At 37.4% G+C, this 27,996-nt stretch overlaps 1 protein-coding gene across 4 annotated transcripts; it reads left to right on the forward strand.

Moving 5' to 3' along the window:
- The first annotated feature begins 802 nt into the window (after window positions 1-802).
- ttyh1 (tweety family member 1) lies at window positions 803-27,995 on the forward strand. Of its 4 annotated transcripts, XM_087812686.1 has the most exons (16): window positions 803-966; window positions 1,435-1,577; window positions 5,925-6,089; window positions 9,236-9,465; window positions 12,551-12,662; window positions 14,423-14,757; window positions 17,835-17,930; window positions 19,293-19,365; window positions 21,172-21,247; window positions 22,585-22,640; window positions 22,707-22,799; window positions 22,879-22,971; window positions 23,036-23,175; window positions 24,348-24,515; window positions 25,232-25,310; window positions 27,022-27,995. In XM_087812686.1, exons 3-16 carry the CDS (start codon window positions 5,955-5,957, stop codon window positions 27,103-27,105), a joined length of 1,770 nt encoding a protein of 589 aa, XP_087668812.1. In that variant the 5' UTR covers window positions 803-966; window positions 1,435-1,577; window positions 5,925-5,954; the 3' UTR covers window positions 27,106-27,995. The 4 variants fall into 4 exon arrangements, with proteins under 4 accessions (XP_087668812.1, XP_087668813.1, XP_087668811.1 ...); XM_087812685.1 differs by lacking the exon at window positions 803-966 and having other exon boundaries at window positions 1,276-1,577; XM_087812688.1 differs by lacking the exon at window positions 803-966 and having other exon boundaries at window positions 1,277-1,577; window positions 24,348-24,408.
- The last annotated feature ends 1 nt before the right edge of the window (window position 27,996 follows it).

Consider the following 27,996-nt stretch of genomic DNA (forward strand, 5'->3'; position numbering starts at 1 on the left):
TGAACCAGATTAAGTTGTGTACGCTCCATACCGTTGTCCATAGTGTGTGTAGTTGGTAACACTTTATCATGGAATTCTATAGTCTCTGTTTTATTTCATAATATTTAGGTTATTTAGTTGATTTGATTCACTGTATTGTTTCATTTTTGGTGTCATCTCATGTGGTTCAGAAAGTCAAAATATGAAAGTATATAACAGGAAAATGAGTTTTCCTTTTAAATAATTGACGGCAGATCTAAGCATGTAATGCATCCGTGGTCATCGTTGCGAAGCATAAGTCGTTCTTCTCGACCACACGTTCCTCATCATGGTCTTCCTGTAGAGTTGAATCAACCTCACGCATCAATGTTTTTAAAGATGAAGGTCACAGGTGGATTTTCCTCTCCACGTTGTATCGACATGCGCTCGATGGCGACGGCTCTTTTTTAAAGTGAATCGGATCCACTGACGGACGTCCGCTCGCGCTACATGCGAGTCGGTAACTGTGTCTCTCAACTGTTTGCTCGCCGTATATCTCGCCGCCTCCCCTCCCCCACTCTCTTTCAGTGACACAGAAAAAAACCGGTGCTGCCCCCTCCCTCGCTGCCTACTCGCCTCTGCCCCCTTTTTTTTTTTTGTCCTCCCCCCGTCTCGCAGACAAACAACATACTGTTTTCAAGCGATTTCGACTCGATATCTGGGGTCCGCTCCTCGCACCCCTCTGGTCAGTGGAGCGGGCGTTGATGCTGCAGCCTCCACTGAGAACCGGTCTTGCCTACAAATCCAACTCCCCCCTCTATTCATTGTTCACTCCATCACTCTCGCTCACCCTCTCAGCATCACTCCCTGGGAACCCACTTTTTTTTTTTTTTGCCGCCTCTCGCTAACTCCCCTCCCCACCCCCCCATCCTCATCTCCATCCCGAAAAAAAAAATCTCCTGCCCTCATATTTGCTCTCGACACTGCAGGAGTTTTTGCATCACACATGTGAGTGGATTTTCAAAATCTCTTCTTTTTTTTTTCATTGTCGCTACTCTTTCTTCTCGCGGTTAATCTGGTCAAGGTTCAGCCGGTGCCGGTCTGAGCCCAGATTGGCGGGGATGTGGGGTGGATGTTGGGGGGTCAAAACCTGTTAATCCCTGATAACAGATTAATTATCTTCGGGGGGCGATATCGTGTTCGGGCGACGACGACAATGCAACGATAAAGAGTCTCTGAGGGGTGTCTCCACAATCTTAATCTCTCTCTCTCCCTCTCTCCCTCTCTCTCTCTCTCGCTGTTCCCTCGCACTCCTCTCCCATCCATCATCACAAGCACCTCTCCTCTGTCACCAGGCAACCGTACGATTATCGCCCCCATTTAATATTTCAGTAATTGCAAGAGTCATCCTCCCCTCCTCCTGTTTTTTATTTTGACGGGCTTTTTTTTCTGACATGTCTCCCGGCCATTTTTCAGGATGATGTTTTTCCAAGAGCGTCCAGCGATGGTGGGCTTACCTCTCTGAGTGGCTTTTTCTTTTAACATTTCCACGACGACGCCGGCGGAGGAGACGACCCAGGAACCCCCCCGGGAGAGTCCCTTTAACCGACGATAACTAGGTAAGAATCCCCTTCCTCACGTTTTGATTGACGTCAAGAGAGACAAGAGCCGCCGCCGCCGCCGCTGCAGCTGCTGCTGTCGTGACCTTTTTTATTCTCAAAGTAGTTTCTGCGTTTAAATGGGCGTGAATCACGAGCCCCACGTTTTGTTTGCTGGGCGTTCATCAAAGCTGTCATGATGCAGGCGTCAGGCATCGACTGGTTATCGAGCGACGTTCATTCAAGGAAGGATCACGTCCACTGATGCAAATCTGTTGGATTTACTACACAAACCTGAGCCGTAGACGAAGCGTCGTCTCACGTTGGTTTTTCAAATGCAAAGTTACACTAGAAAAAAAAAGGTTGAGATGCTCGAGCACACTTTTTTTTTTTTTCTTCTCGTGTTGCTCTACATTCAAGCGTCATGGCATCACGTGAAATCTCCGCTCGTCCAAGTGTGCGTGAGAAGAATTCCTCGCTCCGGCTCCTGCGACGATCCATTTATGAAAAAATATCCTCTTCGTGTTGCGCAACAGCACGAGGGCGCGATAACAAGCTGGCAGGAGACGTCACTCGTCAACTTGAGGATCTGTCCGTGATACATCCTCCCCTCCCGACCCCCCACCCCACCCCACCACACACTCGACCCCACCCCTCCCTCCCTCCGACTCATCCGCAACATCAGGACCAGAACTTTGACCCCGAACCCGTCGCACACTTTTGGGTTTGAAGGATTCGACGACTCGTGCTTTTATTTTGACGTGAAGCAAAATTTGCAGAGAAGCTTCCGCTTCAAAAAACCCACTTTGTCCTATTTTTATGTCGGCGTCTATTATTTACGACGCTCCCGATGTAACGGTTTGTTTAGTCGTCTGTAACATCTGCTGTTAGACGACGTTACGAACGTGAATGTTACGCAAACGTTTGACGTTACGTTAACTTCTCTTTAAAAACAAATAAATGTACCTTTAATATTTTTGTACTAAAACAACTTGTGATGACACATCGACTTTAAACTAGTTTAATGACTCGTATACCGTGACTTTAGGTGTTTTGTTTGATTTTTATTTTCGCTGTCAAAGTTCTTGGGGATGGTGTGAACATGCTACATAGCGCACTGGTTGTGGTGGGGGGAGGGGTGAGTTACGGTACAAAAACAAAGTTAAAGTGTTTATTATGTTATTTACAAAGTTTTCATATCATATTTCCTTATCCAACAATCTGACTCATTACCTCATCAGTATCCATCCTTCATTCATCAATGGAAGTCTGGAAACAGAAAATCCGTCCAACTTTTACGACGTTTAGCGAGTGCTCATGGGAAATGTAGTCTCTAAACACTACCACTTTAATCCACTGGCGTCGCTCGACTTCAAATCATTTAGAATCGCTTTAATACATTTTTGATTTTAAATAAATTTACCTTGAAAAGTTTCGGAGGGAATTTGAATTTTTCCTTCATTTGAAGCCAAATATTTGAGCCTATTTTTGGTTGATTTAACTCATCTGCTCTTCTTATATCTTATTATATAATCGTGATTTACCATAATTTGAATTTGTTAAAGTTTTTTTCTACTGGTCGACACTCAGTGTATATAAAAAAATACCAGTTTTCGTAAACTATTTAGATTTGTAGATTTCCGTGAATGAGAAAAACAAACCCAGATCCCAGTTGACACCCGAGTCAAGACGGGTTGAAAACTTTATAAACCAGCTAGTTGGTTTATAAAGTTTTGGTTTGGATCCAAGACTTGTATGAAAATGTTTTCTATTTTTGTTTCTTCATATAATGTTTGACTTTTACCCCCCCCCCACCCCCCCATGTTCAGTTGTGATTTGTTGAATTTTATTGTAACTTATTTAGTAACTTAAAAACAAAAAAAATGTTAAAAAATGTTATCAACATTTTTAATCAAGTTTAAGTGAAATTAATTAATTTTTTTGCTCAGGATTCTGTGACTTTTTACCAGAAACTGTCGCCTTTGAGTTGAAGAAAATATTTTTTTTCTTAAACTGATGCTACAATTTGCCTAAAATTTTACTTATTTGTTAGTTTTTTTTAGATGAGAGAGTTTCAGTTCTGCAGTTGACATTTAAAAAAAAAAAAAAAAATCTAAAATCAAGGCATAGAATGTCTTGTTATCTTAGCTGTGTTGGTATATTTAGCTGCTCAAAGATTTTTTAAACAATATTTCTTTTTTTTATACTCCTACTAAGTCCATCTTATACTTTTTTCCCCCACATTTTCATCAAAAAATTGCCTCCATCCATATTTTATTAATCTTTACTGTGAACTCCTCTCTTCAGTCTTGGGTTCAAACAAGTTATCCTTCAGTGAAACAACATTTTCAGTCGATTTTTCTTCCCTAACACACTTTTCTGAGCTTTTGTTTTTCAAGATAACAAAGATTAAAACAGCGATCGAATCAATTAAAAGTCTGCTGGAGTGAGTCGTGTGTGTTCAGGAAATAGAATCTGGCGACAGTGATTTGTGACAGTCGGTTCTGCTGGGAACCATCACCATAGGGTGGTTCCAAGGGTCCGGGGGTCCGGCCCCTGCACAAGCTGTCGGTGTAACCGGCTCTAAATCTCCTCTGTCCCGATTATGAGCGAGAGTTTCTAAAGCCGGGTTTCGGTACTGTCGCTACTCTGTTCTCGTCAATAAACAGCCGAACGATTGAACCGGTGGAGTTTCCAGCTCCATTCTGGTCGCCGTGAAAGCTTTTTCCTGTTGAACTTTTACACAAATGTAGTCACAGCTTCACTGTTTTGAAAGACAAGTCGATGTCAGAGATGTTTCCTGCTCTTGTTGTGCCTTTGTATGTTCGGTACTGCAGCCGCTGAGCAGGGAAGGTTTCCCAGCAGAAGCATGGTTATGAAAAAACAACATTAAAATGTTAATGTGTTGAAAATAAAGTAAAAACCAGCAAATGAACAAGTGTGAAGCTTGTTTACAAACTGCCTTTTAATGACCACAAGGTGATAAAAGAGGTTTACATGGTCATAAAACGTAATGACTTAATAAAGCCAGACTAGAGTTTCTTAATCAAAATAGTTTAAACACGTCTCATGCAACATTCAGTGTTTTGGTTACACATGTCATTCCTCTGTGCAGCAGGACTTGTTGTTTCTGACATCATAACAAGGAAAAATAACAATAATCAGAGAAAAAAAAGAAACAAATAACCATATTAAACTTAAATAACAGACCATAACTCTGATGGTAATTAATAAAGTTAGATACTTGTCATTTTTAGGACAATACGGTGATAGATTTCGTAATTACCTCAAATAAATCCCCAAATAAACACATTAAAAATCCATTTGACTAACTATTTTTGAAACTATCAAAGTTTATTTCATGAATAACGTGTTGGTAAAATCGCGTTCCCTCGTGGGGTAAAATAAAACTGACTTATTAATGTAAAATCAAATGACTTTCAGAGTTTTATTTGACTTTAAATGATAAATAATTATCCGAATATAAATGATAAATAATTTAGATGGAAGAGGCACTAAGTAACATTCTTTAAATTAATAAATAAAAGTCAATAAATAAATATTAGAGGAAATAAATGAGATCTGTTTTGCTATAACTATACCAGTAAATACAGATTACATATTAAATAATAAATAATAATGAATTGTAGGTAAAATACAATTACTCACAACATCATGAATTAAGCAAGAAGGTGATATTTAACTCCTTTATACCTTTTTATTTATTTATTTCTTTTTCAGCTTGTTCCACTTTAAAGTTACACTTTTCAGAGGTTTGACAATAAATCAATTCCGCTTTTTTTGTGAGAAATTAGTTTAAATAATAATTTTACAAGTATCAAAATACTGTAGTTAATAATTCTAATGATATTATATAGTTTATATTACATAAATATCAGGAAAAGAAAAATAATAATTGCGGTATTTTCATTTAAATACATGTGATATTGAGTGTATTTAAACATAATAAAGAAAATATAAATAACTGATGATAAATTAAATAACTTTAAAATATATATTTATCACTTCTCAGAAGAAACTGTTTGAAATAAAAATAAATAAATTGAAAATAATTCACAAATTAAATCTTACACTTGAGTCAAAATAAATGCTGTATAAACAATAAATTAAGGGACGTAAAAACACATTTTTTTTTACACAAGTCAATGTTTTCATCCTCACGACTGCAGGACAAACGAAAGAAGATTCAGTGAAAGCAGCAGTGATTTCCTCTCCCAGATATGACCTCTCAAAGTAAATATGTCTGACCTCTTGACCCCTCATCTCTGGGATGATCCGGGCTCATATACGCTGACCTGCATCCGCACACTTTCACCCGACTCTTAACTCGCCGCTCTCTGCTCTCAGGGTGGAGGAGGGGATCTGTGGCGCTAGAAAATGGCTGCCATGGCAACGGTACCCAGCTACAGCCCATCGCTATGGGTGAGGCTGTGTCACGCCCTCCCGCGGCTGGACTTCAGCATGCAGATGAGGGACAACGCCTTCGTCCCCGAGAGCTGGGAGTACCAGCAGGTACGTCACACACACACCTGAGACCGGCACTTTGGCCGTAACATTATGACCGACCGTGTCATGTTGGAGAATTAACCTTTTTTTTTTCTGCTAAATCGGCATTTTCTGACTCGCTCTTTAGTCCAGACTCATAAACTTTGAATCACATCTGGAAGCAGAAGTTGACAGTGGAGGAGAAGTCGATCGAGAAAGTTCCCATAGCAAGTAAATGATGACGTCAGTGGAGTCTCACACACACTTTTTCAGGATCTGTTTACCCTTTCCCTCTTTATCGGAGAAGGTACTGACCACTGCGAATATAAGCATCTTCTTTGTTTCTCATGATGAGTCAAAGTGTCCAAACAAAGCGTCTTTAATATACATTTTACCTTAAAGTTAACGTCTTTCTCTATCAAAACGGTTTAGTACAAAAAGTAAAGTCGCGCAGGAACAAGATGTCTTCTTGTTAGCACCTGAAGAAGAGCCGATCACGTCACTTACCTTGGAGAAGATCAACCTGCTTCAATGATGTCAATTATCTTTGGAAACGCAGTTAAGATTAAGATGTTAGGATTTCAGGATTTTCATATATTAATATAACTATAACATTTTCATTCAAGAAACCACAACCGTAAAAGCACCATTTTTTTAAAAAATTTAAACTGTAGCCATTAGCAACATGACCTGGATAAGTGCCATCAGGATATTAAATGGTTGAATTTAACATTTTCCTTTTTTTATTTTATTGAAATGTTTTTTTTTTCTTAAGCATTCAATTATTATTCTTTCAATCATTTCTGTATATAACAGTTACATTTGTCGTTATTGAAAAACTACATTAACATATTTTGTTTTTAATTTGTTGTTTTTTTACACATAAAGTTGGATATGCTAAGTCCAATATTAAAAGAAAATGACTTTAAATTCAATGTTTGAATTTTCTTTTAGCCTTTTAAATTTAATAAAGAAAATTAAGTATAATAATGCCAACATTTAACAAATATATATACATTTCTTAAAAAAAAAAAAATAATAATATAATAAATAAAACATTTAAAAGTTAAATTCAGTGATTCAATATCAACTGAAATACTTCCTTATTTTCCATTAAGATGAGCTCAAACTCTAAACCTGTCCGACTTATGACATAAATGTGCGCATTTTGACCATTTTAAACCAAGAACACAAACTTTAATTAAACACCTGGCTCTTGCAGTGCATGATGGGACTTATCCCTACTTGCACCTTCAATCACCAGTTCATCAACTGTCTATATATAAAACAAAAGCTCTCGGGTCTTGTTCACGAGTGAGGGTAGAAAAAGGGTGCGAGATTGTGACTTTGTTGAGGAGAAAAGAGCTGAGCTAAAAGGAAGCGTGGGTGAGGGGTTTTAGGGAGGTTCTTTGGGGGGGACAGTGTGGGCCTCTGTGGTGGGGCTGCTGCCCATGTGACCCAAAGTGATACAAAAGTGCATCTCCTCGTGTAGATGAAGATTTACCTGCCAGTAGTAAATGAAAATGTTTTAAAACGTTTGCACCTGCTGCTCTTCATGCAAACTACACTCGGGTCGGTGCAGAAGAAGAAGTGTTTTCGTGCTGTTTTCGTGCTCGTCCGCCTCGTCCTGCTGCACACGACCAGGTTTTCATCGGCAAACACTCGCTGCATGTTTGTGACTCGCCTGCACTGGAACGCCGACAAATGATCCTCAGAACTGAAAGACAAAAGGAGTGAAACTGCTGAGAGTGAAGAGGGGATGAAGAGAGAGGGGGAGAGAGAGCGGGAATGAGTAATGCGAAGAGGAAGAGGGAGAGAGAGAGCGAGGGAATGAGAGAGAGGCAGTGAATGTATTTAAGTAGGTCACAGATTATTAATAGAGATTCAGCGGTGTGGATGGAGAGAAGCAAGAGTGGGAAACGAAGGGGGGGATGGTGGGGGAGAGAACAGGAGGAGAGGTGGAGGGAAGGTAAAGGAATGACGAGCAGATGGACGAGGGTATAATGCAACGAGATGTACGTGTAAATGCATGCAAGAAATATTGATGCAAAGCATGCGGATTAAAAGACATTATGGGATGTCGGCGGTCCTCTGGTGCAGACAGAAAAAAATGATTTCATAGATTTTCTCTTCTATTGATTATTTATGTCTGAAAGGTGTTTTATTTTGAAAAATACAGGATATCTTCTCTGAAGTTACTACTTTAGCCTGTGACTCTTGACACGTCAATACGATTTCTAAAGAATAAACATTGAACAACCAGTGAACATTAGTGATTAAATATGATTTATTTTTGCTGTTTTTATCTAAAGGTTTATCTGTGAATATAATGAATAATAAACCAATTGGTGGAAGTGGAACAAAACAAAAAATAGTATAAATATATATATATATTTTTTTAAAGAAAATAAAGACCTGAAGCTTCTGTGTGTTCGTTCCTGGAAATCAAGGGTCAAAGGTCGGACTAGGGTCTCTGTTTAGTCGCCAAGATGTTTTCTCGTTAGCACCTGAAGAAGAGCCAATCACGTCGCTTACACAGCGCCACCTTTGAGAACCTGCTTAAATTATGTCAGTTTTCTTTTGGAAACACTGTAACATTATAATTTATAATTTTGTTTTTTAAAGCGATATTAAAAAAAAACACCCAGATTTTAAAGTTTACATTTAGATTCAGTCTGTGGTGTTTATGGAATTAAATCAGTGCCATCAAGATAATAAATGGTTTATTTAAAATATTCAATTTTTTTTATTGAAATGTTTTTGTTTTTTCCTAAGCATTAAATTATTAATGTTTCTGTATTGAACGGTTGAATTTGTTTTTATTGAATTATTTGCAAAATGTTTTTCATGGTGTTTTTTACACATAAAATTTGATATAAATCCAATAATTAAAAGAAAAAACTTTCTAAATTCAATAAATTGAAAAAATAATTCTCTATACAAATATTACTTACTTAATTACTTTAAAATTCATTATAAAAAAGAAAGAAACCCCATCCGTTTAACCACCATTGTTTTTTTTTAAAAACTGTAGCCATTAGCAACATGACCTGGACTCCAGTTTTATAGACATTATTATATATATATATATATTATTATTATAGACGCGTCTCCCGTGTGAATCACAACATTTAACCACCGAGATTTGAAGTTTTCCCTCGTTCCTCCTCCAGACCCTGTTGATCCTGTCCAGCCTGTCGGCCATCGCCCTGGTCCTCTCCCTGCTGGTGGTCCTCTCCTTCCTCATACACTACTGCTGCTGTCACCGCGGCGACCGGAGCGACGGCTCGGAAGAGGAGGAGGAGGACGAGGACGGCAGCACGGGTCACGGCTACAGCGGGAAGAAGGGTCGGGGGATCTGCTGCGTCACGTGGGTGGCCGTGGCTTCGGTGACGCTGTGCTGGTGAGTGCAGGTGGTGGTGGTTGTTGGCAATGTTGCCATAGCAACCGACAGTCACATCATCATCATCATCATCATCGTTTCTTAAAGCATAAATCAAAAATAGCTTTCATGTTCAAAAATCATCCGGGGTTTCATGCCGGTTTTTTTTTGTTTTAATTAAAGATTTGAACAAGACGTGCTGAACAAAGGACCATTAAAAGTTATTATTAAAAGTTTATAGAAAATAAATGGAAAAAAAGATCATTTTTCTCACGAGAAAAAAGTTTTCTAGCTACAACTGACCATCCACAGAAAAATATAGATAGTATAAAATCAAATGACTTTCAGAGTTTTAGTTGACTTTAAATGATAATTAATTATCCAAATATAGATGATAAATAATATAAATGGAAGAGGAGCATCAGTATGTAATACAAACAAGACGAGGCACTAAGTAACATTCATTAAATGAATAAATAAAAGTCAATAAATAATTATTAGAGGTAATAAATGAGATTTATTTTGCTGTAACTATACCAGTAAATACAGATAACATATGAAAGTATCTGTATAAGTATTTTATAAAATGGAGTAAGCGTTAATAATTCCCATGATTTATTAATGTAAATAAAAAGAAAAATCGCAAATGGGAATTTTAATATTTTAGAAATGTTGGGTAGTGAATGTGAAATTGTGAGGATTTTGACAGGATTGATAAAATGTATTTTTGGTTTAAATAACTCAGTATTCTTTCTTTTTTTAATTTGAAGTTTGTAACTTTGAGTAACTCTTAATAAAACCTGCTAAATTCCCTTAATTCTCTGTTGTTTTGGAGGGAAATCAAAAATAAAAAAGGCTTAATATATTGATGTTCACTTTGATAGATTTGACATTTAATGTCAGTAACAAGTAATTGTGACGACTCATGGATGGTTAGCATGTTACGCTGATTATATTATCGTCGATGTTCAATTCAACTTATATTTCATCAAATCCACCCAACTTTATTTAACCCAGAAATTACAGAAAGCGCTTTGTAAAACATACAACCGTGCAACAGCGCCCCCTCTGGCGTGGGAGTTGCAAAAGCAACGCATATTTTTTAGATGACGATTCTTTTTTTCCCGGGTATTTTTTTTTTTTTTTTTAAGGAAGCGTGATTCAAGTGAATTCTGAGCATGTTTTTATCTCATTAAAGTTCCCAAACAATGATGGATGAGGAATCTTGATGAATCACTTCCTGTCACTTCCACCGTCATCATCATGTGCTGCTGAGTCTCTCACACACTCGCCAAAGTCACAGGAGGAGAAGTTTGGCTGACAGCTGTGGGTCATGTTGCTGCTCGCCGGCCAACTCCAGGCCTGTGTGTGTGTGTGTGTGTGTGTGTGTGTGTGTGTGTGTGTGTGCGTGTGTGTGTGCATGTGTGTGTGTGTGTGTGTGTGTGTGTGCGTGCGAGCCGGGGAGTGATCTCAGCTCGTCCACCTACAGTCCCTCCGTCATTTACCCACCGGTGTTCCCTTCAGATCACGCATCATCTTGTCACTTCCCCTTCTGCTCTGGAACTTCACGCAGAAATGCTTGACATCCGTCCAACGGTTGTCGGCGGAGGACGAGTGGACGCGTCACAAATCTCGGGTCTAAATCTGTCCTTCCCGCACAGATTAAGTCGCAGTGCTATGGAAGTATAGGGCCATTAAAGTATATTTTATTGTTTACTTTTAAAGTTTTAGAACTTGAATTTGTTCATATAATTATTATTAATATTTTTATTATTTTTATTTGTTTGTAATAATTTATTTATACTTATTTTACACATAGAGTTTGATATTGTCATTAGAACAATTTTAAAATAAATGTTCTAAATTCAATATTTTTTAATTCGGAGGCTTTTAAATTCAATATAAAATGTTTTTTTTTCTACATTGTCACTTGATCGTCTGATTGGCAAAAAGTTCCATTAGTAGTTGTGTACTTTTTTGGGTATTTTGGCACTTTTATAACATTTTTGTTTTAAATTTCAAGGGCTATGAATTTTAAAATATTGAATTTATGAAATGGATTTTTTAATTATTGTTATAAATATATATTTTTTAATAATTTTAAGGAAAAAAGAGAAGAAAAATAACAAATTTTATTTCATTTAATTACTTAAAAATATCAACTGTTCAATATACAAACTGCTGAATTAAACTATTGATTAATTAAACTTAAATTAAATTTATATATATATATATATATATATATATATATATAGATATAGATATAGATATTATTTGAATTAGAAAATCAAACTCTGTGTATTAAATGCTTTGTAGACATTTATTATTTTAAATATTTGAAAAATTGAATTCAATTATTACAACAAAAAAACAACCTCAACCCTTCAATATCGAAATGATTAAATTAAATTATTTTTTAAAAAGCAACAACAATAAAAACGTAATCATTTGAAATGTTTCTTGAATGAACTTTCTGATGCCACTGATCCACTTCCACCTCCTGGTCTGAGAAGCTTTTATCTCGGAGCGAGGCGAGATGTGATTTCAGCTGTTATGATGTCATCACACTCAGACTTATACACCGTCGCTCACGTCTCCCCCACTGATGGATCGTAATGGCGTCTAACGTCTCCATCTGGGACGCTCCAACGGAAACGACGAAGTGATAAAGTGTTTGCGCTGCAGATGTTGGCTGTCGCCCTCTCTCTCGCCCGCCATCGCCTCGCAGCTGCCTTCGACGGCGGTTCATTTTCTGGCAGCTTGAAATGAGACGTTCTGCCTCTTCTTTCTAATCTGGGTCACATACTCTGGAGTAGATTGGGTCGTACCATTGCAGGGGGTTGTGCGGGGGATTTTTGGAGAACATCTGGCCCAGGCTTTTAATCTGAATATTTGAATAAACGGGAACATCACAAACACACCTTGACGACTCCTTTAATAAAAGCCCGTGTGCGGCTCCTGGGGGGCCTCCTCAGAACCAGACTCCTCTGCTGGTGTCACCATCATTTAAAATGTACATGCACTGAATAAAACATTCCTCTCCCTCGCTACCCTCCCACATTGTGCTCATGCTTCTTCTTCTTCTTTTTTTTCTTTCTCTCTGCAGTGTTGCCATAGGCGTCGGTTTCTATGGCAACAGCGAGGCTAATGATGGGATGTATCAGTTGACCTCGTCTCTCCTCACAGCCAATTACACGCTAGCTTCCATCGATTTGCTGGTGAGTGCTGCTCCCCGCCAGTGAAATGTCATGTTGAATATCCAACTGGTTCTGACAGTAATGGTGTGAAAGTGCGTGTGTGTGTGTGTGTGTGTGTGTGTGTGTGTGTTTACGAGGCTCGGTCTGTGGGAATGTGGGACACAAATGTGTTTTTCTTTTCTCTGGTTCAACCATGATTTCTGTGTCCAACTATAGGTTAGTTTTGAATGTAGACATGAGCGACAGGTTGGTTTTTAGGCCAAATATGTTCATGCAGTTCTTAACAAAACAATATTTAAATGATTTAAAAATCTGATTAATATCCGTAAATCAATCGGAATAATACAAAAAAAGACCAACTAAAGATATGTAAAAACTCACTTAGAGTTTTTAAACCATTTATTTTAACTAAAAATGCTAATTTAAACATCATCAACTCATGTTTCACGTCCATGTTTCCGTCAGATTAAATAAAAAGTAAGATAAAACCATCTTCAACACATTTCCCGGATAGTCCACGGTTTAACCACATCTTGAGAACAAATAATCATTAGAATTTTCTTTTTTTATTTCCTGTTTTCTGAATCAAAATTGAATTTCCTCAAATAATAAATCAATGAACATAAAAGAAGTGTTTAGTACTTTGACGTCAGGCAAGAAGGTTCTGCTTTTCAGCTAGCCAGGGTCAGAGGGAGTCCTTTATTTACAGTTTAAAATTTAGTTAAAGAAAGATAAACCTTTTTATGATACTTGGAAAAAGCATTTGAGTAAGTAGTCGGGGTCCCCAAACCTATTTTTTGCACAATGACCTGATGTCAGTTTGTATTCATGGACAGAAAAATGAATAATAAATAGTTCAAATGCTTATTTTCTGAGTAAATTTGACTGAAACTGGCGTCCCTCAGACAGTATTAATCAATCAAACATATATTGTATACATTTATTTTTATTTCTTTGACGACCGATAATAAATCACAGAGCGGTAACGGAACCGGAAGTTCATTCAGGAGAATATACTGTAATAATAATTAGAAGTTGATAATTTAATTTAAAATGATCAAACAAATTACATTATTTGATGTTCTTGTTAAATGCAATTACTACTATTCTTTGTATTTAAATCTCCTCCATTTGATATTAGAAATTAAATTAAATATTTGATTTATACAATTTAGATTCTAGTCCCTTTTAAAAACTGCAATTTTACAAGGTTTTCATGGGATAAACATTTTCACTTCATGCTAAGCTAACGAGTTAGCCTTCAGTTTCAGACGACATTGACATCGAATTGAATTTCCTCAATTTCAATGTTAGAAATGATCTATTTTCTTCTATCATTTCTAAGTTTCTAATACAAATTCATAAATTCTAACAGGATAAGACTTTAGAGTTCAGAGTAACTGGATTGTTAACAACATGCTAAGCTAGCAAGGCTACACTCAATTTCAGACATAATGCATTCAATTAATTTTTTTTAATCTGTAGAATTTCCCCTATTTTATATTAGAAATGATAATTTTGTAATTGAATTGTTGATTTATAATGTATTATAATACTACAATTAAAAAAATTAAAATATACAAGGATTCACAGGAAAGGTTTTCCCTCCAAGTAACTTCACTGTTAGCCATGCTAAGCTAACAAGTTTACACTCCATTTCAGACATATTATTTGACAAAAATCAGTAGAATTTCCTCCATTTAATATTGGAAATGGTACGTTTGTAATTGGCTTTGGGATGTAAACAGTTAACCGTAATAACTGTGTATTTCCATCCAAAGATTTCCGACACGATCAGTGGACTGCAGCTGTCAATCACGGGGCCCCTCACCACCATGGAGGAGCTCTTCACGGGGAGCAAACCCTTCCTGGTCTCCACGCGGAACTGCAAGAGGTTGTCCGAGAACGTCCTGAACCTGCTCTCGTCCATCTCCCTGGGTCAGTCCGGCGGCGACGCGGCGTCCAACGACAGCGGCGTCAGCGGCGCGTCCATCGTCCCGCTGACCCCCGTCCCGCCCTCCGTGGCGCCCACCGTCGTGCCCGCCGGCGGCCTGATGCCCAGCCCCTTCTCGCCCGGCTGGGCCGCCAACACCCTGATGGTCAACGAGGACTACAGGTGAGATGCTGCCTCTGACACCGGTGAACAATTCTAGATTCTTTGTAGCTCGACATAAATCAAGTGCATTTAATTTAAAATGATCAAATAAATCTACATTATTTGATGTTATTGTTAAATTACTACTATTCTTTGTATTTTAATCTCCTCCATTTGATATTAGAAATTACATTAAATATTTGATTTATACATTTTAGATTCTAGTCTCTTTTAAAAACTACAATTTTAAAACGTTCTCACAGGTTAAACATTTTCCCCTTCATGCTAAGCTAACGAGTTAGCCTTCAGTTTCAGACAGACATTGACATCGAATTGAATTTCCTCAATTTTAATGTTAGAAATTACATTAAATATTTGGTTTATACAATTTAGATTCTAGTCTCTTTTAAAAACTACAATTTTAAAACGTCTTCACGGGTTAAACATTCATGCTAAGCTAACGAGTTAGCTTTCAGTTTCAGACAGACATTGACATCCAATTGAATTTCCTCAATTTTAATGTTAGAAATTATCTTTTTTTATTTTTTTTCTCGATTGTTTCTTAGTTTCTAATACAAATTCATAAGGTCTAATGGGATAAGACTTTAGAGTTCAGAGTAACTGGATTGTAAACGACATGCTAAGCTAGAAAGGCTACACTCCATTTCAGACATAATGCATTCATTTATTTGACAAAAATCATCTGTAGAATTTCCCCTATTTTATATTATAAATGATAATTTTGTAATTGTTGATTTATACTGTACAGGTGAGATGCTGCCTCGACGCCGAGTCTCAAACCGGTGAAAAATTCTAGATTCTTTGTAGCTCGACATAAATCAAGTGCAGCCAAGCTTTTTATTGCTTCCATTCAAACAGTTCTTTATCGACAAACTCGTCTCTTACGTAAGACGAACCGATGTTCAGCTTGAGGTTTTTCGCTGCTCCTCAGGAAACAAGTTGTGTAACGTCCACCGGAGTCTCTGGAAACTCATTTGTCATTCTTTCTTCGAACACAGATGTTTGCTGAAAAGGGTATTTCCTTTAGTGACTTTTTTTTACCAGCGAACGCAGCTGGAAACTGTTTATTTGAAGTTTGTTGAGACACTTTCACACAATCGTTCTTCTGAGCTCTGGTTCTTTCACTCTGGTCAGGAGGAAACGTTGTGGGTCGAGCGTAATGAGCGTCGAGTCGGAGCCAAAGCGAAGTGAGTCATTAGACTCGCCGCAAAAAAAAAACCATGCCAGTAACGCGAGCGAAAAAAGTTCACTGAACAACTTCCCCCCGACCCCGAGGTCACGTCTTATCGGAACGACGCCGCAGAGAACTTCGGCGCTCGTACGAAGATGCACCACAATGGAGGGAGAAGATGTTGAAGCCATGACGCAGCTGACCACAGCAGATGAACTTCTTATCTCGAGACTCAACTTTCATAGTCTCTCTATGTATATCTATAGTTTCAAGACAATTATTCCCCTTTTTCTATGTTCAAATTAAACTTTTTTGTACTGAATAATTAATTTACTAGGCTATATTTTGTCAAACCCTGTGCCTTTTTAACACATTTTACAGATTGATTCCTTGAGAACATATAATGTCTAGAAAAGCCTTTATATAAATGTTTTTTTTGTTTTTTTTACCACTTTTCATGATTCATTTACATGAATTATCCTTTAACAAGTTTCACTTTATTCCAGACATTAAGGATGACGTTAAATATTTGATTTATACAATTTTGATTCTAATCTGTTTGCAATTTTAGTTTCCCTTCATGCTAAGCTAACAAGTTAGCCTTCAATCATTTACTTTCTAACATTAGAAATTCATTTTAGTTTTATGTCATATTATACCATTTAGTATCTATTACAAATTCCAAAAGTGTAACAGGGTATGGTTTTTAACGATATGCTAAGCTAGCAAGTTAGTACTCTATTTCAGACATAATTTATTTGACAAAAATGTGTAGAATTTCCCGATTTTATATAACAAATGATATATTTTCTCATTGAATTGGAGCTTTATACTGTAAAATGTATTATAAAATGAAAAAAAGAAATATAAATACACAAGGATTCACAGAATAGGATTTTCTTCTAAGTAACTGCACTGTTATCGACATGCTAAGCTAGCAAGTTAGCACCCCGTTTAAATCAGTGCATCCATTTATTTGATTTTTTTTTTAATGAAAACTCTAATATGGTTTTACTGGATAAGATTTTCCCCTCAGAGTAACTGCGATGTAAGCGACATGCTAAGCTAACAAGTTTACACTCCATTTTCGACATAATGCATCAATTTATTTGAATTGAAGATTTAACAGAATTTTCTCAATTTTCTATTAAAATTATAAACTGGTCATTGGATTATCGATTTGGACAATTTAGATTATATTCTTAAAAAAACTTAAATGATAAGATTATTTTTTCCTACTAGTAAACGTTCTGATAACAACACGCTAAGCTAGCAAGTTAGCACCCCCTTTCAATCACACAAAATGCATCCATTTATTAGATTTTTTTTCAAAGAAAACACTTGTATATAAGGCTTTACAGGATAATATTTGCCCCTCAGAGTAACCGCATTGTTAGTGACAATACATACATAGCGATATTATATTATATATTATATATTATTATATTATATAAGAAAAGAAAAAGTATCTATCATTTGTTATGAGGTGGTGAAGTTAGCTTATTGTGCTCAAAAGATATAATTATATCAGATTGTTTAGGAACTTGTTTTTGCTTGAGACCTTGGCTCCTGCACAGGTTTGAGCGATGCTTCAGCAGACCGTGATTGTTACGAAAACACAAAAACGGTCGACACAACGTTACGTGACTAATGGTGATTGTTCTGGCTGAAAGATTTGAGTTCTCTCTGGTCCACATAAACCTTCATACAGATGAATTAGGGGTCCCCCCCCCCCCCCCCCCCTCGCTCTATAGGCGACCGTATGAATACTCGTCTGTCTTGCTACTTGGCTCCGTGAGGGACCGGGCCCCCTCGTCACGGGGGCCCCTCTCTCTCGGTCCTGGTGCCGGTCCAGGGTTCAGCTCAGGAGAAGCCGATACATTAACCAAGTGTTGTGTGTTTACAGGTGGTTGTCGTACGTGTTGCTGCTGCTGCTCGACCTCATCGTGTGTCTCTTCATTCTGCTGGGTTTGGCCAAACAAGCTCGCTGGCTCCTCATTCTGTGAGTCCACACTCATGCTTCCTACACGGGGGGCCCTCCAGGGGCCTGTAAAATCACTTTATGTGTCTGAGAAATGCTGTAAACGCACAGACTTTGCTTATTATTTTATTATTATCGTGCTTTTTATGAATATTCAGCAAGAAAATCGTAGAATTTAATGAGAGATTTTTCTCCCCACGCCAGACTTATATGTTTATATATATATATATATATATATATATATATATATATATATATATATCAGTGCCATTAGGATATTGATTTTTTTATTTACATTTCAAATGTTGAAGCTTTTAATTATTTATTGAAATGTGTTTTTTTTGTGGTGGCAACATAGAATTACCTAAGAAAATAACAAATAAAAATAAAGAAAAAAAAACATTACACATTTAATTAAACAATATTCAGATTGATTCTACTTTGTTTTCTTATTTAAATAGTTCATTTCAATAAATTGTATATTGGAAGATTGAATTTGTTTTTATTGAATAATTCAATTAAATAATATGTACATAGGAAGAGTGTCATTCATTTAATTTAATAAATTAAAATAAATCAATTTAATAATTGGTTAAATTAGGGTTGAATTAGGCTTTTTAATAATCAATTTTTTTTTTAACACATTTTTTATGCTAATGAAATAATTAATATATTAAATGGAAGCCTTTCAAATTCATACTAAAAATGTTGCTGTAATAGGAATTTGTTTTTATTGAATAATTCAATTAAATAATATAAACATAGGAAGAGTGTCATTCATTTAATTTAATAAATTAAAATAAATCAATTTAATAATTGGTTAAATGAGGGTTGAATTAGGCTTTTTAATAATTGATTTACTTTTTTTAAACACATTTTTTTATGCTAATGCAAATAATTAATATATTTAATTGAAGGCTTTTAAATTCAGATTAAAAATGTTGCTGTAATAGTACCAAGCTTCTTGATCGAACTTTCAGCCAATCACGCGACACGTTGACGATCACGTGATGACGTCAACTCATAATGGCGGATTCCAAAGCAACATTTTTATATTGAATTTAAAAAGCTACTGTTACAAAATTATTTTTTAAATATTTAAATGATCAAACTCTATGTGTAATAGTCAGAAAATATTCAATATTTTTTTTAATTAAATTATTAGAAAAACCGACAAATACAACCCATAATATAGAAACGATTGAATTTAATGATTCAAAATAAATAGTGAAAAACTATATTTTCATTAAGGATTGAAAGTATTAACATTTGAAATGTTAAAATCAACCCCCATGCCAGACTTTTTCTAGAGCGGCCCCCCTACATTCATAAGTGTTGGTGGTTCAGATCCGATTGGTGACGTTGTGTGATGTCCCTCCGCAGGATGACGGTTCTGGCCTGGCTGGCCCTCTTCCTCAGCTGGGGCTCTCTGGGTCTGGAGACGGCCACCGTGGTGGTAAGTAGAGCGAGGACGACGGAGGATTGGAAGTGAAAGGGTTGAGTTCTGGAGCGAGTGCTGCAGTCGTGGCTGACGACCAGGACGCGGGAGAAAATGGGCCACAGATTAAAGATTCAACGTGCACTAGTGAACAAAGTGTGTTTGTGAGCCATTCTGCTGGAAGTGTGTTTGTGTGGGCGTTTGGCTCGGAGAAGGAAGGATGGAAGAGGGAGAGAGAGAGAGAGAGAGAGAGAGAGAGAGAGAGAGAGAGAGAGAGAGAGAGAGAGAGAGAGTCGGTAGAAGAAAACCTTGAGTGAACTGATGATGGGAGACATTCGCTTTGCTTCCTCTATGTGGTTGTTGGTTTGAGTCCCTGTCGCCCACGAGCCAAACCTGACCCAACCCGTCCCTTCGTGTGATCAAAATGAAAGTGGGTTGAAGTTTATGTCGATATCGTGACCTATAAAGATGTCGGTGTTTAAGATAAGAGATGATTGACGTCAGTAATAACAATAAAACTGACATATTAAATAATAATTAATAAATCAAATATATATATTTTTTTATTCCGCGAATACCGCATAAAACATAAGCAACCCGAAAAGCACCGACATCGTACATACCACTGCCAAGGAGCTCAATCGTGTATAAATTGAAATCTGCAGCAGCGTATTTAAGCCATGCAAGTACCTGACAAACCCTTTAAAATGTTCCTGGATCCAGATGGAAGTACAGAACACCACAAATGTAATCTCTTCAGTGACGCTAATCCAAAACACTTAAGCAATGCTTACTTCCTCATTTAAACCAGGGGTTGGTAGTTAAATATCCCTGTGATCTTGTCCAAGTCAAAAGAAGGACAAAGAAAAATAAAAAAAAAATAATATCATCGTAGAACCTTTAAAACATACTGAAGAAATAAAGATAAAATTTTAAAAAAAAGTGAAATCATATTGAAATTCCTGATTAAATATAAGAAAATAAACGTTTTAAATACATTTTACTTTCATTTAAATCATAAACCATTATGGACAAACGTGTTATTATGATATAAAGGGACTTAATTCCAAAAATATATTTTAGATTTTCCTTTTGCTGAGGAACCAGAAATCCTCACAAAATGACAAATAAAGAACGGAAAAACGAAAATAAAGTCTTAAAAAAGTTATATTTACTTTTAGAGATAAATAATAAGTACAAAAAAACCCAAAAGGTTATTCTTTAGCTTTATTTCGTGTTATTATCTTATTTGACAGTAGTTAAGGGATAGAAAACTATCTCAGAGGATACCCTGGAAAGCTGGCCAGGCTACCGGAGTACCTGGAGGAAACCAACAAGAGTTTTGGGGAAAACACTCTTTTTATCTTCTAACTTGTTCTCAGTCGTGGAGTAAATAAATAAATCAGCTCAAGTCTCCGGACTTTCTTCTCGGCAGAGGAATTTACCAGAAACCAAAAGCACTTTGTTCTGGTCCGCGAGCGTCTCTGAGGGGGAGGAATGTTTCGATCAGGGCCTGTTTAAGAGTCTGTGTGTCTTGCGGAGCTGGCAGGAGACCTTCCCAAAGCTTTGGGGTTCCACACAAGAGCGACTCTGTCTCTGGCCACTGACGGGGAAACAAAGGCCCAGCTGTGGGTTCACATGTGAGCCTCCCGCGACTCTCTCGCGCCCTCTAGCGGCGGCGGTCTGTGACCCACAGACGCATTAGAGAGCAGATCGATAAAGTCCCGTCGGTCAGATATAAGTGTGTCAGTCGGTCAGTGTGTCCACTTACTTCTCCCTCCTCCCTTCTTTAATCCATCTCTCTCTCTCTCTCTCTCTCTGCAGGCGCTCAGCGACTTCTGCACAGATCCAAACACCTTCATCCTCAACTCAACCCAGTTCACCAGCGGAACCAGTCCAGGTACTCAGAACCTCATTCACAAACATTATGACCAGATGCCAATATTTCATTTAAAACTGAGGTGGAAAATATATGAAATGTATTCACTGTAATCCAATGGTTTTTACTTTTAATAAAATGTATTTTTATTACTTCACTGTACTTCATTAAATAGTTAATTAAAACAAGAAATAAACAAACATGAGAGTAAATATTAAACATATATGTAATGCAAATAATTATATACAATTATGTTATACAGTATTTTGTTTGTATTTTTTACTTCATTCATTTTTTTGTGTTTATAAATAGATAAATAAAAAAAAACAGACTATATAGATAGATAATTGATGTTTCTGATTGATTTGAGTTAAACAACAATATATATTATAGTTTTATATATATTTATTATTATTATTCTTCATTACATCATTGATCATATTCAGTACCAAGTTCATGGATAGGTAAAATCAAACAGAAACATCAATATATTCTTTTCTTTTTTTTAAACTTATTTTTACTTAAACTAACATGTGTATTGAAAGGTTATATAAAATTATATATATATATATAAAAATATATATATATTTATATATATATATATATTATTCATTATGTTTTACTAAGTTCATAAATCAATCTTTTCATGTTTCAGATTGATTGAAATGTATATTAAACCCATAATATATAAATATTTTATTATTATTCATTACACTTTCAATCATATTCATTGCTTTGTTCATAAATATATATATTTATACATTTTAAGTAAATGTATATTGACGTTTCTGATTAATTTCAGTTTATAAAAGTGTATATTGGATTAATATATACTTGTGTATTACATATTTAGTTAATGTTATTGTTCTTAATAACATTTTGGATCATATTAAATACTGGTTTTAGTGATGAATGAATAAAAACATCTTTTAAAAATTAAGTATATAAATGTTTCTGATTTATATTAGTTCCATGAACATTTATATTGACAGTGTATGGTATACTTGTACTTTTTTATATAATCGTTGTATCACTCTTATTACTGAATAGATGAATGAAAACTATAAATAAGTTAGTGATTTTCATGATTAATTTAATTAAAACATGTATATTGAGATGTGTACTTGCTGTAAGAAAGTAATTTATATTTATAGATGTTAAACTATTGAAGTAATTAACTAATAATAATTGAAATGTATGTTTAAACTGTCTACCTGTTTTGCTTGTTCTTGATTTAAATGTATGATTTAATATATAATAATATATAATATATGATAACGTTAGGTGAACAGGGGTAGGTGGTCATAATGTTATGGCTCCGGCGCTGACATGTGTGTGTGTTTGTGTGTGTGTCTCAGATGTGTTGGATTACTACCTGACCTGCAACCGCCGCATGAACAGTCCCTTCCAGCAGGTACAGTGTTTGCACCACTGACCCACATCCTAGGAGTTCAACCCTCAACTCTGTGTTCGCCCTCAGCTGCTGACCCAGTCCCAGAGGGCGCTCTCCAGCATCCACACCCACCTGTCCAGCCTGGACCGCAACGCCCTCACGCAGTTCCCTAAAGCCGAGGTCCGTACCTGGACCATCACAATTTTATCATTTTTATCTCACCACGTTTTTTTTTTTGTTTTGGTTGATATTTCCTCAGAAATCTCTCAGGGAAGTTCAGCAGATCCTCAACTCCACTGAGGGGAACTTCCACCAGCTGGTGGCGCTGCTGAACTGTCGAGGTCTGAACAAGGTGATGGGTTCACAGTTCTACTGCGAGTCAGAGAGCGGGTCGGTGACTCTGGGTTTGTCTGCAGGACTACATCGACTCGCTGAAGGGCCTGTGCTATGATGGGATGGAGGGACTCCTGTACCTCTCCCTGTACTCCTTCCTCTCCGCCCTCGCCTTCACTGCCATTCTCTGCTCTCTGCCCGGAGCCTGGAGGAGCTTCCCCAGGTGAGAGACAAATATTGTACCTCAAATTATTATTATTATTTTTTTATTAATAATTTAATTCTATAATTTCTATATTTAAAGATTGAATTAGTTATTTTTTAAATAATTGAATAAAAAAGAAAAATAGAATATTTTCCAAATGAATTAATGAATTTTTATTTTAATTACAATAATGAAATACTTTCTAAATTCAATATCTTCTTATATTATTTTAATTGGTATTTTTAATACAATATAAAATGTTTTGTTTCTTTATTATCCAATCAAGAAAATAATTTTAAATTCAAGAAAAGTTGCTTTAAATAGGAAAATATTGTACAATTTAATAAAAGTATCTTTAATCAAGAAAAACTATTTGAAATCTAAAGAAATAAGTTGCTTCAGTCAAGAAAAATATTTAAAATTAAAATAAAAGTTGCTTCAGTCAAGAAAAATATTTAAAATTAAAATAAAAGTTGCTTCAGTCAAGAAAAATATTTTCAATTCATATAAAAAAAAGTTGCTTTAAATAAATAAAAAAAATGATATTAAAGGTAAACTTTCTCTAATCAGGTAAAATATTGTAAAATTTAAGAAAAGTCACTTTAATCAAGAAGAATATTTGAAATTTAAAAAAAATGTTGCTTTAATCAAGAAAAATATTTGCAATTTTGAAAAAAGTTCCTTCAATCAAGAAAAATATTTTCAATATTTAAAAAGGTTTCTTTGATCATGAATAATATTTTCAACTTTAAAAAGTAGCTTTATTCAAGAAGAATCATTTCAAATAAAGAAAATGTTTAAAACATATGTCCTTAAACAAAAAAGGGTTTTAACACATTTTCTTTTGAACTACTGAAGCAACATTTTTTAAATATAATTGACTGAATAATAAAAAATAAAAAAACAAGCTGATTAAAATAGAACCAAAAGAGTTCTGAGCTACTTGAACAAACTTTTCAGCCAATTTTTATATTGAATTTAAAAAGCTAGGAATTAAAAAAAATATGGAATTTAGAAAATATATATTTTGAATTAATGGAATGAGAATTAAACTTTATGTGTAAATATTTAATTTCTTAATTAAATAATTAAAAAAGAAAAAAAAAATCATGCCAAAAGAAAAACTCATATTCAACATGATGTCACACACACACACACACACACTGACGCGGATCCGTCTGTCGTTCCAGCGACTCAGAGGAATACGAAGACTCCGACAGCGAGAGCGAGGACCCCTTCACTTCCCATCAGGCACGTAGACAGCCGGCCTCGGGGTCTCAGCGCGGGGCCATGGCCCCCTTCTATAATTACCCGGGGGCCGGGTGGACGCCCCCGTTTTCTAGCGCGCCGCCGCTCCCGTGAGTAACCCAGAGACGACACACAGACACAGAGACAGACAGACAGTTGCATGAGGAAGAAGCAGGAAGAGACACACACACACACACGCCTCACACTGACACACACACACTCATCGCACACACACACACTGCAGACAGACACACAGACAGGTGATGTGGTGGGACGACCAAGTGTAGGCAGAGAAACAGACACAGCTCCAGAGGTCTGTCTGTCTGTCTGTGTGTCTGTCCATTTGTCTGTCCGTCCGGTTGCAGGACAGACGCCGTAGAAGCGCTCGTTCATTTGTCTCCCAGACCCTCGTCCCTTAATGGCGTCCTGTCTCCGGACCAGCAGTCCAGCACTGCTGAGACGGGGGGAGGGGGTCATGGGCGAGGTCCGCGTGCGTTAGACCCCCCCGGGCGCCGTGCAGCTCAGGTTGTCGATAGGTAACCCCCCCCCCTCTCCGACCCCCCCGGCATCATCCTCCCTTCCTCCCTCTCTTTTTATTTCCAACGCTCCCTCCTTCTCCTGCTCAGTTAGCAACACTCAGACCAGACTGACCAGACTCTCGCGTCTCACACGCCACAGGTTCTAACCGCTGTCTCTCCTTCCTCCCTGTACCCGTCTCCCTGCGCCCCCCCCCACACACCCTCTGTTGGTTCTGGACCTGTCTCACCCCCTTGTCTCCCCCTTCATCCTCCTCTCTGTCCCTGTCTCTCTCTCTGTCTCTACGCAGGACTCCAAACGTTTCCTCCAATGGCAACCCTGGCTATGAGAGCCTCCCCCTGACTGACAGGCAGTCCCCACCCCCCTCTGTGAGTTCCTCTGTTTTTGTGACATCATCACGATCTGTGAACCATCGATCACCGCCATCAGCTCTGACCACTAGGGGGGCCGTCGTGGCATCGCGTCCGCCTCTCATCAGCACCGCCGGGGGCTCAGAGCCACAGAGATGCTTTTATGTTGAGGTGAAGTCTTGGGTCTGAGTTTGAAGAATCAGAGACGAGTTGTTGTTGTCAGAGCAGGAAAGAGTTGTTTCTTCATGTCAATCAAAAGTCAAGTTCAGTGTCAGACGCCGTGAAACTTCAGGGAAGGTTTTTTGATTGAAACACACACACAAATATGCACACTACACTACACACGAAAACTGGCACACACAAGCAAGTACAGACACACACACACACACAAAGTTCTACCTTATCTTACCTTACACACACACACACGCACACGAGAGTAAGTACACACACACAAGTACACACAAACACAAGTACATACACACACACAAGTACGCACACACACAAGCACTCACATACACACACAAACACGTATGCACACACACAAGTAAGCACACACACACCCAAGTATGCACAAATAAAAAACACACACAAACACACACACACACACGTACAAGTACACACATCCCCAAGTATGCACACTCACACCCTCACAAAAGTATGTGCGCACACACAAATATGCACACTACACACAAAAAATGTCACACAGACAAGCACACACACAAGCAAGTATACACACAGACACACACACATTAGTAAGTACACACACACAAACAAACACAAGTACAAACACACACAAGTATGTACTCACCCACACACAAATACGCACACACACACAAGTATGCACACACACACAAGCACTCACATACACACACAAACAAGTACACACACACACAAGTATACACACACCAAACACACACAAGTACGCACACTCAAACACTCACAAAAGTATGTGCGCACACACACAAGTACGCACACACACACAAGCACTCACATACACACATAAACAAGTACGCACGCACACACACACAAGTATGCACACACAACACACACAAGTACGCACACACACACACACACACACACACACACACACACACAAGTACGTGCACACGCATACACAGACACACACACTAATGTACACACACTTATGCAAACAACCATGTCTTCTCACACACTCCCACACAGACGTGCACACAAGCACATGCACACACCAACACGTTAAACACCAACATATACACACAGTACCTGCATATACTAATACTGATGCACACAACCCATAAACTTCCACACATATGCACATACGCACAAATGTGCGTGCACACACATTGACCCTTGCGTACACACTTTGAAGAACTAACGCACACATACATACATATTAACACACAACTAACCCAATATTACAAACACAGCTGCACAGACATTGAACACAAGCACAAGGACACACAACAAATACAAATAAATCCAGGTACATACAGAAAGATATTGACGGTTGAATCTCACACACAGACACACACACACACACACACACAGACACACACACACACACACACGTGTCATGTTGTGCGCCTCAGGTGTGTCGTTCTTCACACGCTTCCTGTCGCTGGTGTCGAGGCTGCAGGTGTAAAGATGTTCTTGTCTGGTGTGAAGCTGCAGCATCACTGGAGGTTGATATCCATGTGACTAACATCTCTTCTTCTCTCTTCCTCCCCCCCGCCCACGCCTGGACCTGCAGTACTCTCCCAGCATGCTGACTGGATACGGGGGAGGTCAATCACACCCCAACCCCCCCCACTCAAGAAACCTGTACTCACGTTAAATCTTTCTAGGAGATGTTGTAAAATGAAAAAAAAAGTTTAGTTTTCTTATGAACGGACACTTTACCGAGATGAACTAAAAAGAATGCTAGCTGTGAAATCAAAGTCCAGAAGTACCACTCGCTCGTCATTAGAAGCACTTAAAAACCCGAGGAGGACCGGCTGGTGAGACGGGTCAGAACCGAGTCCTCCTGGTCCAAATAACCCCCTTCGTCTTTGTAAACTGTGAAGAGTGGTGCGGCAAGTCAGAATTACTACGTCGTAGTTTTTTTTGTTTTTTTTTATTCTTCAATGTACCAGTTCCACCACCTAATTTCAAGTTTTTTTTATATTCATATATATATAAATATATATATAAATACAGTATATCTATATAAATATTGTTGTAGAGACGCACTGGCACGTAGCAGCACAAACTCTTTTCTTTCTGTGAATGCAGTTGATTTTTTTAATTTTTATAGGTGGCGATTCTGTATTTTCTGTGTACTACCTTATTCTGTATATCTTACTGTGGATAAAAATACTCATCAACCTATGCTCTTAAAAAAAAAAAAACTACTTGAGGACTAGCGAGACCCAGTTCTGATGATCCGACTGCCACCACACACTTGCAGGTACATAGCAATAGGATCCGTTGCTACTGGCGCCGCAGTAGCTCTACCGTAACGAGCAATAATACTATGTACAGCGTCGGTTCCTGAGGTCTCTCAAAGGTGTTTTGTGTATATATGTTCTGTTTGAGATTTTCATGAGCCCCCCCCCTCCCACCCCCATCCTCGCCGACTGACCTTGTTAACCCTTGAGTTTGTATGGTCTTATCAATGCTCCTTTTGAATGGCATCCTTTTACACTCAAGAGTCTAATATGAATAAAATTAACTTCAATAACCCGAG

This window comes from Callionymus lyra, chromosome 17 (genome assembly GCF_982586985.1).
Source record: "Callionymus lyra chromosome 17, fCalLyr1.hap1.1, whole genome shotgun sequence".
Classification (NCBI taxonomy): Eukaryota; Metazoa; Chordata; class Actinopteri; order Syngnathiformes; family Callionymidae; genus Callionymus; species Callionymus lyra.

Bases quoted from the DNA above. Each gene is read 5' to 3' on its own strand.
- ttyh1 (XM_087812686.1), top strand. From the start codon at position 5,955: ATGGCTGCCATGGCAACGGTACCCAGCTACAGCCCATCGCTATGGGTG. The intron at 21,248-22,584 runs GTACTCAGAACC...TGTGTGTCTCAG, and splicing joins CACCAGCGGAACCAGTCCAG to ATGTGTTGGATTACTACCTG. The intron at 22,972-23,035 runs GTGATGGGTTCA...GTTTGTCTGCAG, and splicing joins ACTGTCGAGGTCTGAACAAG to GACTACATCGACTCGCTGAA.